This window comes from Nyctereutes procyonoides, unplaced genomic scaffold (genome assembly GCF_905146905.1).
Source record: "Nyctereutes procyonoides isolate TBG_1078 unplaced genomic scaffold, NYPRO_anot_genome, whole genome shotgun sequence".
NCBI lineage: Eukaryota > Metazoa > Chordata > Mammalia > Carnivora > Canidae > Nyctereutes > Nyctereutes procyonoides.
The window spans coordinates 30956469-30969736 of record NW_026575159.1 but is presented as its reverse complement, the minus strand read 5'-3'; the positions used below and the strand labels follow the sequence as shown (position 1 = coordinate 30969736).

Sequence of the window (13268 nt, the reverse complement as noted above, 5' to 3'; positions counted from 1 at the left end):
AAAGCGCCCTTTCCACTCTAACCACCCCCGCTGGCCACTCTATCACCGTCAAGTAAGACCTTGGAAATAATCACCACGAATAAAGGGAACGAAAAGTGCACATTAAAATAACTCGATGGGCGCTGAGAGGGCGTCAAGAGCAAACCCAGCATGTTCCCGTGCTATTCTGCAGCTCTCCCTCCCCTTAATGTGGGTAAAGTAAGAGACAGGACAGCGTTTAATAAACAAAGGAGTTTATTATTGATGAGGTGAAAATACCTGGTTATGTGTGGACTGACATTAAATAATTTATGAGTATTTTTGACAGGATTGACTGTAGTTGTTCATGTGTTTACAAAAGCAGAATTCAACGTCTGTCCTTTGCTGCGGCTGAGTCCTCCTCCTGGAAGTCAGGGACACGCCCTCTGTAGGCACCTGAGGCCGCCTGGCTGTCCCCGGCACCGCACCCCCAGAACACCCCAACATCTGGGTCCGTGATCTGGACCTTGCAGATGCAGACCAAGGTCTGGTCGAAGCTTTCATCTGGGGGTTCCAGGTGCTACTGAAACCTCACTCGGCCCTGTCTCGGGGTGAGTGAGGTCTGGTGCGGCGTCTGTGTTCCGGCAGCCGCCCCCATGCGGCTGAGCTCTGCTGGGTCCTTCGGGGACAGGCCGCAGGCCCGCACACGCTGCTGTGAGGCGGATGCTCCCTCCACATCCGGGAACTATGCCAAAGCCTTTCTCGCTGGACACCGAGGGAGTGAATCTCAATATTGTAGTAAAAATGTGTAAGAGGTTCTTTTTTTCCCCAAATGTTTACTTTAGCGAGTAGGATCGTCTTCAGTTCAATAATACAGCACCATCTATGGAGACACACGGTGCACACAAGCTGCGGACGGTGGAAATGACGTCCCTGTGAGCGGCAGTGACTTCTAGAACACTCGATTATACATTCTGCTATTTTAGGTGGAGCTACAGATGAAACTGTGATCTTTGGGAGAGCCAGGAAAGTCTCCCTGGGTTTCTTCGTCATAAAAACTTGTCATTAAAGGAAAAAAAAAACCAACACAGAGCTTGCCTCAGCTAGCCCAGCCCTGTCCCCTCTGTCCCCTCCGCGGGCCCCTGCTCGGCATGGGCACAGCGAGAGGAGGCACGGATGTGTTCAAGCACAAAGTGGTCATTTAAACACACCTCCTCTTACAGCTTTGCTGGGAACGAGGTCAGCTTAAGGCTGTGGGTCGCCCCTAAACCCGACGCTTACTCTACTTGTGCTGAATGAAGTAGAGGAAACGCAAACCAGCGGCCTGAGGCTAGCGGGTCATAGGTGGTGCTTTGGTTAAACCGTTCCCTGCCCTGGTGCTGGCCCCTGCTCGTGGGCTCCGGAAGGTTCTAGACAGCACGCACCGCAACTTCATAGCAACCTGACCCTGCTGCCTGCCTGCGAAGCACCAGCCCGAAACGCTGTGGGTACAGTTCAACCGGGACAGTAGAGAGCCATGCAGCCACACACCCCCACCCCCCTGGGGCCCCGACTGGCTCCCCGGCCCACCTTTTGGGGGAGCACGGGTGGGGGGGGCAGGAGGGCGGGGCCCGCAGAGCACAGCCCCACTCGGCCCGTCTGCCCCCCGTTTACTCGACCTTCCAGATGGCAATCTTCCCCTCGCCCCCGCCCGACCCGCTCAGCACGTATCTGTCCTCCGCCGAGCAGAGCGTTGTCACCCTGTCTATGTGGGCCACCAGCTCCTTTGCCACCGTCTTCCTCTCGGCGTCAATCACGTAGATTTTCCCTCTGGCCAGGCCCTGGGACAGGCCAGTGCCGCCTACCCAGATCTGCCAAGGACAAACGAGGGTGGTAGGGAAGGGAGGCCCCTGGAGGTGCGCTTGGGGACGCTGGGGGTGCTTGCCTTACCTGCTGCTTCACTCTGATCATGCAGCTGACCTCGGAGCAGTCCTGAAGGGGGACCCGGTGAGGAGGCTGCGTCAGGTCCGCCAGGCTCCAGATGTAGATGCTGGCCAGTCCGGCGCACGCCACCCAGAGCTGCTCCTGCTGAAACACAAGTCACCGTGAGGCTGCTGGCGGCCACGGCACCCGAGCCGTCTTGGACGGTGCTGCCGGGACAGGTACCTGGGGGAGGAGCTGGAAACCCACGAAGGACGTGCTCATCTCCTTGAAGTTCTCGCTGACCTTCAGTTCTTGACAGAGGAGCCCGCTGGTCATCATGGCCACGATACTGGTCCCTGTACCTGTAGACGGAAGGAGCCAGCGTGGGGGACGGGGACGCCCGGGCACAGGGACGAAGCAGTTGGAGCCATCGTCCTGTGCTGGCGCTGGCCCAGCGCTCCCAGCAACCTCGGTGACTGTCAGCCCCACCCTTGCCCCTGACGGGGGCCACCGCCCGCAGCCCCACCGCGGACCCAGCGAGGGCCCGGGGAACCGTCTTGCCCGGTTTGGGATCTCCTCTCCCCGAAGCCACAGCCAGTTCTCCCGCGTTGGGGATGAAGGCGACTGCGCCACATGCCCCTCAGCGCTTCTGTTTTCTCTGAATCCCTCTAAGAAAACGTCTCCTTGTGAACTAAGAGTCGCCATGGTGCCGGGGCTGCAGGTCTGGGGACAGTGGCACGGGGCGGGAAGCCAGGCCGCGGGGCGGACCAGGGGCACACTCAGGCCCAGGCCGGGTGTGTGGGGCTGTCTCCCTCCTGCACTCCCTGCACGGGCCCCCTGCCCCCAGCTGAACCCACCCCGTGTGCCGGCATCGGGGAGACAGGAGGGGCCGGGAGGGCGCAGGCCCACCTCTGGGAGCACCAGCCAGATGCAGAGGGCGGCTCTGACCCCGGGACCTGGGGAGACACCAGTCAGAACCTGCTGCTCTGGCTTCCTGCAGCGGGCGAGCGGCCTGCGGGTCACCCTCTGGCCCCCGGCCACGCCACAGGGGCCCCTTGCCCGCGGCCGCTGGGGTTTCAGTCCTGGACTGTGACAGCTGCCGGCCAGGTACGCCTTCATCCACTTGGGCGAACTGGTGAGGCCCTTGCGATGCTGCCACTGGTTCGGGAAACACGGGCCGCCCTGGGGAGAGTGTCCTGCCCTGGGACCCTCCTCAGCGCACCCGACACGCAGCCCCAGGAAGTGGCCCCAGCAGGAGGGGATGCGGGACAGGGCAGGGCTCGAGGGCGGGAGCTGCAGAGCAGGGCCATGGTGCCCCACGCGCGGCCCTCTGAGAATGACGGCACTTTGCCTCTCGCATCTCGCGGCCGTTAGCGAGCCCGCGGGGAAGGCCCGTAGTCTATCTCACTTTTCAAAGACCGACTCCAAGGGACCAGCCGTCCGGCGACAAAGCCTGGATTTGAACCTGCATGCAGCCACCTGAAGGCCGCAGCCTGGGCCCTGGGGCGTGGGCCGGGGGTGGTGGGCTCCCTCCTGGAAGATGACCCGCACGCAGGCACGGGGGACCCGAGGGAAGACACGGAGGACCGAGGCAGCGCTGCTGGACCAGAGCGGGAGGTTGCGGCCCCTCAGTCAGGCCCTGCCTCCGTGCACAGACGTCCTGCTCTGAGACCTGACCTGGTCCCCACCTCTGCGCTGGGGACATCTGACCAAGGACCGGGTTTTCCGCTTGTTGCTCTCGTTCAAAAAGAGACTCATGACAACACTTCTCGGGCACCTGCTCTTGGTTTTCTAGAGAAACCCCACCTTTCTCGTGATTGTTAAATAGGAGACTACTCAGTGTATGAAGTTAACTTAGAAAATAAACAGGGTTCTGTGCTCTGTCCTCTCCCTCACTGTATGCAACGGGCACCATCCCGCCGGACACACACACCTGACAGCCTGACCGCCCCTCGAGACCGACCAAGCCTGAGGCACGCGGTCCTTGAAAGGAGAGAGGTAAACTTGCAACCTGCACACACTCCCAGGGCTTCCCCAGGGCGCCCCCGGTTCTCACTGACGCTGCAGTCAGTGCCCCCGCTTGAGGGTACGGTGTGGGGCTGCCAATGCACCTGGAAAGAGGAAATACCCCAAAATGAGGGAGCCCACAAATGCACGTATGGATTCTCAGATCCTAGTCTGGCTCCTAAACTGTATAAAGAGCAGAAAGCAGAGTTGTGGCTCCCCAAGCCAGAGAGGCTTCGTATAAAGCCCATGTGTTCCTGGAGGGTGATTACAGCCAGAACAGGTGTTACGTGCTCCAAGACTAAGGTCACAAGTGAAGTGCATTTACCCCACAAAAGCCTAAAACCAAGCCTCTGCACAGGGTTAAAATGACTGGCCAGTAAGTCATTTAATGACCATCTAGAACGAGCCCTAATGGTCTTTACAGAAGGACATGACCCACGTCTCTCCTTGCTGTGTCATCAACAACACCCCGGACACAATAAACTCCATCATGTCAAACGTGAGGGAATGACTAAAGCCCGACGGAAAGAGCAGTGCACACAAGCAGACTCACAGATGAGCCAGGACCCCGCAGAGAAGGGCTTTAGACCAAAACTACGAGTAAGTTAAAAAACTTACAGGAAAAAAAAAAAAACTTACAGGAAGATGCGGAGAGGATGGTGGACATGAAGAATGCAGGAGAGAAATCAGAAATTCTCGGGCTGAAATGAAAATCTGGACAGGTGCAGCCGCAGACAGAGGGAGGAAGGAAGGAAGGAAGGAAGGAAGGAAGGAAGGAAGGAAGGAAGGAAGGGCCTTCACCAAGGTGAAGCAGAGGAGGAGGAGGAGGAAAAATTCTAGCCATGCCTGAGATCTCTGGGACAGTATCAAATAGCCTCCTGTATATATTAGAATATCATTATATTATTTGTTTATATTATAATATTACATAATTCTAGAATAAATACGTATGCATTTATATGTACATACACACATGTACGTGTATATATATAATGAAAATCCCAGAAGATACAAGGGAAAAATGGATGACAGAAATACTAGGAGTGGGGCCCCGGGTGGCTCAGCGGTTGAGGATCTGCCTTTGGCCCAGGGCGTGACCTCGGGCTCCCCGTGTGGAGCCTGCTTCTCCCTCTGCCTGTGTCTCTGCCTCTCTCTGTGTCTCTCATGAATAAATGAATAAAATCTTTAAAAGATTCTCTCCTGCCTTCTAGACTAACAAGAGGACAGGTGGGAGGGAGAAGGAGGTAAGGACGGTGGGCTCGTGCCCACACCTGTCGTAACGGCGCTAGAGCGCTAGAGAGGGGTGAGCAGACCGACGCACAGACATTTCTGCAGACACAGGGACGGGACGGCCACCAGGCCACCATGCGATGCCACCGCACACGGCCACCAGGGCGCTGACGGCTAAAACCAGAACAGGTTTTGGTGAAACAGTGCGGCAGCTTCGGAGGAGAATCTGAGGGTATCTCAGGGTGAACACGGGGTTAACCCCCGGATGACCACGGACCACGAGCTCTGAGACCTCCGCAGCAGGAGCGACTGCAGGCAACATCACGGATGCTCCTGAGCACGGGGGGCTCCCTGAACACCAAGGGCCCCTGCCGCGGGGTCCATGCAGGGAAGGTTCGGGAATGGGCAGCTCCCCCCGCTGCCCCAGCCCCTGATGGGCGCAGCCTTCTGCTGAGATGGAGACATGCCTTGTCTGGGTCGGTGGCTGGTTATGTGGCGTGCACCTTGTCACCAGCCAACAAACACCCACGACTGTGCACCTGGCCATGGGTAAAATACGCTTCCAGTTGAAAACCCTGCCTTCGCGACTATCCCCCTGGTGTCTGGCATGTGCCGGGGAAGAGTCACAGTGCGGGCCACGCTCGTGCCCCAGGACACTCAGAGATGCAGGACATGCACCACCAGGCATAGCCTCCGCGCCTCCTGTCACACCCCGGGCAAATGCCTGGCCTGGGGCCCGTGGTGACGCGGCCCTGCCCCACCTGCGCACCGCTGGGGGACGTGGGCCGCACACCCCATGCCAGGGCCGTGGCTGGAAGGGGCACGATGATTCCCGGGAGCATGAGGGCCAGGTTCACGCTCCCAGCAGGGTCCAGCGAGCGCAGGAGGCTGTGGAGGAGGGGAGCCCTGGAGGAGGGGAGCCCCGGGGAGCTGAACACAGGAGGGGAGCGGGAGCCAGCGAGCACAGCAGGGGCTGGAAGGCTGGGAACGTGCTCAGCGGAGGGAACAGGCCGCCACCTCCCGGGGAGCCTCCTCTGCCGAGAGCGGGGCCCGGGTGGACGCGAGGGCCGGGACTTACAGCACCACAGGCAGCCGTCATGCAGGCTGATGGACGAGAGCCCGCCGCCCGGCAGCTGGAACCTGCTGGTCACGCGCAGGGTGCTCACGTTCCACGCCAGGACCATCCCGTCCGCGCTGCACGAGTACACCTTGCTGGTGGTGCAAACAGACAAGTGTGAGTCAGGCTTCTAAACCCCTTAACCCAGACGAGCGTGACGCTGCTGCGACAGAAAGAGCCACAGCAGGGATGATAAGTGACGCCCAAGAAAGACGATCCATGCCGCCAGAGAGCACATGGCTCCGACAAGACCGACCCGGCAGGAGAAGACAGTGTCCCGGGGATGCCTGGCCTTGCCCCTCAGCGTCTGCCGCCGTCTGTGCAGAACCGTAACAGGGCCGCGGAGCCGAATCGAGCCCCGACCCAGGGCGAGGCCCAGCCGGGCGCCGTCCCCGCCCAAGGTCACCATCAGCACCCCGTGGGCTGCCCACGGCTGCAGGAGGGGGTGGGCGCTACCCGGGGTTGGGTTAACTTTCAGGTTAGCGCCTTATGTTCTGAGCCGGGCCCGACTGCAGACGACAGCGCCCCCAAACCCCGGGGATGAGGTGGCGGGGAGGGTTGACGGAGGGGACAGCGGAGCCGGGGCACCCATGCCCCAGGCCGGGCTGCCTGCATGAAGTTGGCGACCCGCACGGGTCATATGCTCACTGAGCCTCCGCCCCCTTCACCGAAGGAGGGGACCCTCCTCGTTCTCGTGTCTCCCCTGGGCACCTCCCGGGTGCCAGGCCCTGTCCTGACTCGGGACACACAGCAGAGAGAACAGACCGGGTGCCTGCCTTTGAGCGGACGTTCCTCGTACAGTGAAGATGGGGAAGGAAGCAAACACGCCTACGGGCTGAACCACAGCCCCCAAAAAGGTACGCTGGAGTCCTCCCCACCCCAGGCCCTCAGGATTGGAAGGAGGCCTCCACGGGGGCGCCCAAGTTCACGTGCACAGGGAGACCCTAACCCACATGACCAGCGTCCTTACAGGAAGGAAGTCTGGACACAGGAAGCGCTGTGTGGAGACACCACGGGAGTGAGGTGTCTGAAGCCACAGATCTCGGGCGGAGCACAGACGCCAAGAACAGGCGAGGAAGGCCACGTGCCACCTGCCACCGAGCACCAGGCCTTCCCCGGAGCTGGCCTACAGGACAGACCCGCTGCTCTGTGCTCGGGACCAGAACGAACAGGAACATCCTGACTTGGCTCACACAGACCTGGCCCTGTCGGCAGGCGCCCACAGCAACGTCCCGCTAGGGCCCCCGACCCACCCGGGACCGAGCGGCCCCTTCTCCCTGCACAGCCTGGCCGTACCTGGGTGTTCCGTTCTGAGCAACCAGGTCCGTGACACTGGAGCGGTGGTCGGTGAGCTGCTTGTTGCAGGACATGCTGTGGATGTTGATGATGTAGATGACCGAGTCCTCCGAGCCAACCCACACCTGGTTCTGCTCTGCCATCACCATGCAGTTCTGATGGCAGGACAGGAAGAAACGGGAGGTCACAGTGGTCCTAACCCATCGAGTCCCTGCAGACACGGCGCCTCCGCTCTGGGGGACACTCTGGGGGGACACGCACCAGGCTGCTGGAGCCCCGGGCACATGCTGTCCACTGACCCGCACATAAACTCGTCGTGTGTTTACCACTCCATCTGGAAGGCCCGACAGTGCACGGCAGCGCAGCTCCCTGCTGGGGGCCTCTCTTAGCAGCAGAAATCACCAGGAAACCGCAAAAAGGCAACAACCACTAAATAGGCCGTGAGGACACTTGTCTAAGGTATGAGCTGAAACGGGGCAGCAGGGCCACAGCTGGTTGGACCTCCGCTGGGAGCGTGCACTTCCGACGGCCCGTCTCCCCGCGGTGACGGGTGTGCGTGGATGGCCCTGCACGCACCCTGTTTGTTCAGTTACAGGGTAACCTTCAAGCTGCAGAACTTGCCCGCGCGGAGTCTGCAAATAACCAGGACCGTTTAGGAGCTACAAGCAGAACCGCTCCGCAGCCGGGAGGGCTCCGGAGGACTTGGCTTGGCAAGGCCCGCCACCAACGGTCGCACGAAGGCTGTCGGCAACTCGACACCCAGGACACCCAGGACCCAGACGCCGAGAGCGCCGGGCCCGGCACGGAACGCATGGGGCGCAGCCGCCTGTGCGTGAGGGTCGCAGCGTGTGTGGCCGCGTCCCCGACGGATGCTCCTGGCACCTTCCTTCCTGCCAGCTTCCCGCTGCCTCACTTCCTGGTTTATGAGCCACTTTCCCTTCTCCGTCCTCCTGACGTGCTACGCGGCCCTGGTAGCTGAACAAACGTCGGAGATTTTCAAACACAAGTGGATTTCAAAGAGTAAAGCCTGCGTCATGTCGCGGGGTGAGGAGGAGGTCTGCCCGCTGACAATCACGCAGGGGCGGCCGAGGGCTGCTCCTCGTCAGGTCAGGAGACAGAGCTTTGTAGAAATTGGTAGTTTATTTATTTATTTTCAAATATTTTATTTATTGCAGAGAGAGCGTGCGCGTGAGCCAGGGGAGGGGCAGAGAGGGCAGCACACCCCCGCTGAGCGGGGAGCCCGATGCGGCTCGACCCCAGGACCCTGAGATCATGACCCGAGTCAGACAGACGCTTAACCCACTGAGCCCCCCAGGCGCCCTGAAAATCGACAGTTTTAATTTTACCAATGAAATTTTTTCCGATAACCATTCCCGCAAGTTAGGAAAGGATGCTAGCTTACTAATTTCAGTTAGTCACTTGAAAACACCCTCTCTGGGGCGCCTGGGGGGCTCACTGGTTCAGCGTCTGCCTTCGGCTCAGGTGACGATCTCGGGGTCCCGGGCTCCAGTCCCAGGCTCCCTGCTCGGTGGGGTGTCTGCTTCCCTCTGCCTCTGCCCCTCCCCCGGCTTGTGCTCACTCTCACATGTGCACTGTGTCTCTCTCACACAATAAAATCTTTTTTTTTTTTTAATGATTTTGGTTTTTTTTATTTATTTTTAAGATTTATTCATGATAGACAGAGAGAGAGAGAGAGAGAGAGAGAGAGAGAGAAGCAGGCTCCATGCCGGGAGCCCGATGCGGGACTTGATCCCGAGACTCCAGGATCGCGCCCTGGGCCAAAGGCAGGCACTAAACCACTGAGCCACCCAGGGATCCCCTCACACAATAAAATCTTAAAAAAAAAAAAAAGTTTACTTGTTTGGTATAAAAAAATACTAAAAGCAAAAAGCCCTTTCTTTTGAGGCATCTACCTGAGAACTGGTATGATTCTAGTAAAATGTCTTTCTTTAGTGGCCCAAAGATCGCTTAGATGAGCTACTTTGAACTTCCACTTTCAGAGGCGGCGGCGTTTTCTTGAGATAATGACCCCAGCGTCTTCCTTGTCAAACAGTACGGGGAATCTCGGGGAGACGAGCACGAAGGTGTTTTCACACACCCCCGGGATAACTTCCTGCTCTCCCTAACCGTTGCCCAGCCTAGCTGGGGGCAGCAGAGGTCGCCGCACCACGCAGCCTTTGGATTTTCCGTTATTCGGTTATGAGAAAATCTTTGAAACGCATACGACTAAGATTCAACCGGAAAAACATAAAATTTAGCACAAAAACGATTTCCTCCGTTTCTCCTCGTGCTCGGTCTCAAGCATTATTAGACCGTAGTGAATACGGTATCTTGGGTCCTGTCACTTTACCACCTGGGGCTTGCCGCATGGACCCGGGGGCGGGGGGGGGGGTGTAATTCAGTGACCGCTTACTGCCTTGCTCACAGGAGGCTCGCCATTCACGCAGCGGAGGATGAGCCCAGCCCCCCAGCAACACCTGCATCTGAATTCACAGTATTTCTGTTGTTCACAGCGGTTCTGGAAGCCCAGTCTGTGCCTCAGATTGCCACATTATTTTGAAAGGATGGAACGTGGCCACCCAACCTGATACCTGGTGGTGCTGACCATGGAGGCGCCAAACTCCCACGTTAATGGAGGCGGGAGGGCATGAGGACTTCTAGCACTGCCTCTTGCAGCAGCAGCTGCTTTTCTAACCTCGGAGCAGTGGTGGTGGGGGTGGGGGGGCGGGGGGTCACTGAGCTGGACACCAGGAGGAGCCCTGGAGCAGCAGCGCCTCCCCACCTGCAAACTCCGGTGCCCGTGACATGTTCCCACCGTGCAGCTCGCCCCCCTGGCGGCTACAGGCCTCACACAGGACCTTGGGCCGAGGGGCGGGGGGGTGGGGGGTGCTGTTCTGCACAAGCTGATGTAATCAACTTCATTTAAATGAAAAAGTCATCAGTCTAAAAGCTCAAGCCTCCGTATCCTGCCCATATGGTTCGACCTGTTGTTGGTTTCCAACCCCAAATGCGTTAGGATAATGCGTGTGTCTGCCCGGGGTCAGAGATGTACGCGCGAGCTACGACCCTGCCCTCCGCGTCCCTGGAATCCAGCTTCAGATTCCAGGCTAGGGGTGGCAGGAGCCACCATCTGGTCACATAAATAAGAACATTTAGAGGACGGGACAAGTTCACATTTAGTTGAAAACCTCACGATGCCGTGCAATGACACGCATCCCGCTGCCGCGTGCAGTGGACATTTCCATCCTTCCAGAATCCACAACCTGATGTGGGCAGTGGCCTCGTCCGATGGCCCTCTGCTTACTCACCAACTTGGAGGCGCCCACTTTGAAGCACTGCTGGTGAATCGTCCAAGAGGAAGCGTCAAACACGGTCACCTTGCCTTCGTCCAGAGCACACCATAACTTGGGGTGGGCGTCCTCTACTTTTTCTGCTGGGTCTAGATGCCCTGAGGAAGTAAGAAAGCCACACATGTTGTTAGAGGGAAACCCTCTGATGCGCAGCCCGACGGGCGCCCTTCCTCGGGCACCTCTGAGCACCTGCCGAGGGCCGGGCACCAAGCTGGTGCCGGGGCCAGGAGGGGGAGCACATCCTGAACTACCGTGCCCCCGGGAGGAGATGAGCTGGCTTCAGTCAGAGGACCACACAGACGATGACTGCTGACCGGGGACCCGGCCAGGGTGGCTTTGTGGACCCGGGGTCTGGGGGATGGGTGAGCCTCGGGAAGACCAGCGCCCCCAGCAGAGCAGCAGAAGCAGGTGTGGGCCAGGGACAGGGGCCGGCGGGGAGGGTGGGGGCAGAGTGGGGCAGGAGCCCCTGAGCCGTCCCAGGGCACCCCCTCCAAGGGCGCACCAGACTTCCTCTTGCTCCACATCCGCACCCACACTCGGTGGTGACAGTCCTTCATTTGGGCCACTCTGATGGTGCAGATATTCGGGCTTTTGGACCGTGGCTGATTTGGGTTTCCCTGATGGCACATCTGGCTGACGGCCCTGACGGCCACGTGGAGGAGATCTTCGTGGCGAGCTGTTAGGTCCCTTGCTGTGTTTGATCTGGGTGGTGCTATTTTTGATCTGTAGCCATTCTGTACGCGTCCTGGACGCGAGCCCGCCTTGGTTCTGCTGTGCTGCCAGCACCCTGTCCAAGTCTGGGCCTACCCTGTTCACGCTCGGGAAAGTATCTTTTTGAAAAGATTGTATTAGTTACTTGAGCGAGCAAGACAGCAGGGGTGGTGTGTGTGTCAGGGGCGCGCAGGGGGAGAAGCAGCCTCCCCACTGAGCAGGGAGCCCAACACGGGGCTCGATCCCAGGACCCCGGGATCATGACCTGGGCCGAAGGCAGATGCTTCACCCACTGAGGCACCCAGACGCCCCAAAAGTGTCTTCTTAAAGCCCGTAATCTCAATAGTCAAATCCACCAACCTCTTCCTTCATGGCTCGTGCTGCTGTAGGCTTCCTCCTTCACCCCAAGGTCATGTTCCTCTACGTCAGCTACTAGAAGCTTGACTGCTTTTGCCATTTATGTTTGTTCGTGGTTTCCATCGACTTGGAACTGACTGCGTGTGACCTGAGGTGCGGCAAGCTTCGCGTTTTCCATATGGATGCACGACGTCCCAACCGATGTCATGTAGGGTGAGGACTGTCTTTCCCTCGAACCCCCACTCCGTCAGTCACCTCTGTCACAAGTCAAGGAAGCACAAAGGTGTCGATCTCTCTGGGACAGTCACTCCACTGGCTTCCTGGGCCTTGGGGAGATACCGCCCTACACACTCCTCAAGCCCACCAGGCACTGGGATGCTACGAGGCTGGGCTTCGGGGCCGGGGGCTGGCTCCTTATTGTTCGGGGAACCCTTGGAGCCTGGAGCCACCACGAACGGGTTTACCAGCGCTCCCCTTCTCAGCAGGTCCTGAGCACTTTGTCCCTCTCTCTCGTCAGCGCTGCCCAAAGCTCTGCTCCGTTCCTCAGGCACCACTGCCAGGGCTGGCAGACGCTCCACAGGACAAAGGGGGTCTGTCGTTCTTCATGGCGGTTTTCTACGTTGGCCCTTCTAGATGTTCTCGGAGGGAAGTTGGTCTGAGCTACCTAGTCGATCACGACAGGAGGCCCGGGGTCCAGGTAGCGTTCACGTACAGGAAACCAACTTAGGTCTAGAGATACTCATTTATCCGGACACCACGATGAAACTGGTCTGTGGTGTCGCAGTCAACGGGAGCCTTGACCGGATCAATCTGTACGTCTCCAGCGGAGTGGGGCCGCCTATGCTGTCCTCCTTCACACTCAGTCTGTCACTGTGCAGGGTCTTCGGGACGATGGGTGAAGAGAGAAAATGCTGCCCTCCTGCTGGAACACGGCTTTGCCAGCAAGCTGCCCATGTGGGACCAGGTGGCCTGGGGCACAGCTGCGGAGTCAGAGACACGAAGGGCACCCCATGGCGCTCACTGGCTCACCTCACGTCCCAGTGAGTTGAAGCAAAGCTCCCGACTGTAAGGTTCTTTTCTGCCCAGAACGAAGTCCTTTATTTTCCACCTGGGGAGCCCTGCGAGCGACCTTCCCGCCGCAATTCTTTACAAGTCAGGCCTTAAATAAAAACATCTTGGTTCACGCTTAGACCCGCGGCCGCGCTCACTGTCTGTACTTCATCCTGCCGCGGCCTGGAGGGAGCCGGGAGGTCTGCGTGTGGGAGGAGGGATGCGCAGCCGCACCAGATGGACAGGAACCGTGTCGTCACTTGTCCAGATGTGCAAACCCACGCACCTAC

General features: G+C 58.9%; 1 protein-coding gene across 5 annotated transcripts in view; it reads right to left on the bottom strand.

Annotated features, from left to right (window-relative positions):
- Positions 1–216: 216 nt before the first annotated feature.
- DENND3 (DENN domain containing 3) overlaps positions 217–13268 on the bottom strand; it is a 51072-nt gene continuing 38020 nt past the window's right edge. For 4 of the 5 annotated variants that reach the window (XM_055313995.1, XM_055313993.1, XM_055313996.1 and 1 more), the window contains 6 exons: positions 10819–10958; positions 7511–7665; positions 6176–6309; positions 2104–2222; positions 1888–2025; positions 217–1808 (listed from right to left, as the gene is read on the bottom strand). In XM_055313995.1, the coding sequence (XP_055169970.1) occupies positions 1608–1808; positions 1888–2025; positions 2104–2222; positions 6176–6309; positions 7511–7665; positions 10819–10958 (887 nt within the window). In that variant the 3' untranslated portion in view covers positions 217–1607. The remainder of the gene's footprint in view (positions 1809–1887; positions 2026–2103; positions 2223–6175; positions 6310–7510; positions 7666–10818; positions 10959–13268) is intronic. The other variant, XM_055313992.1, reaches the window with a different exon arrangement.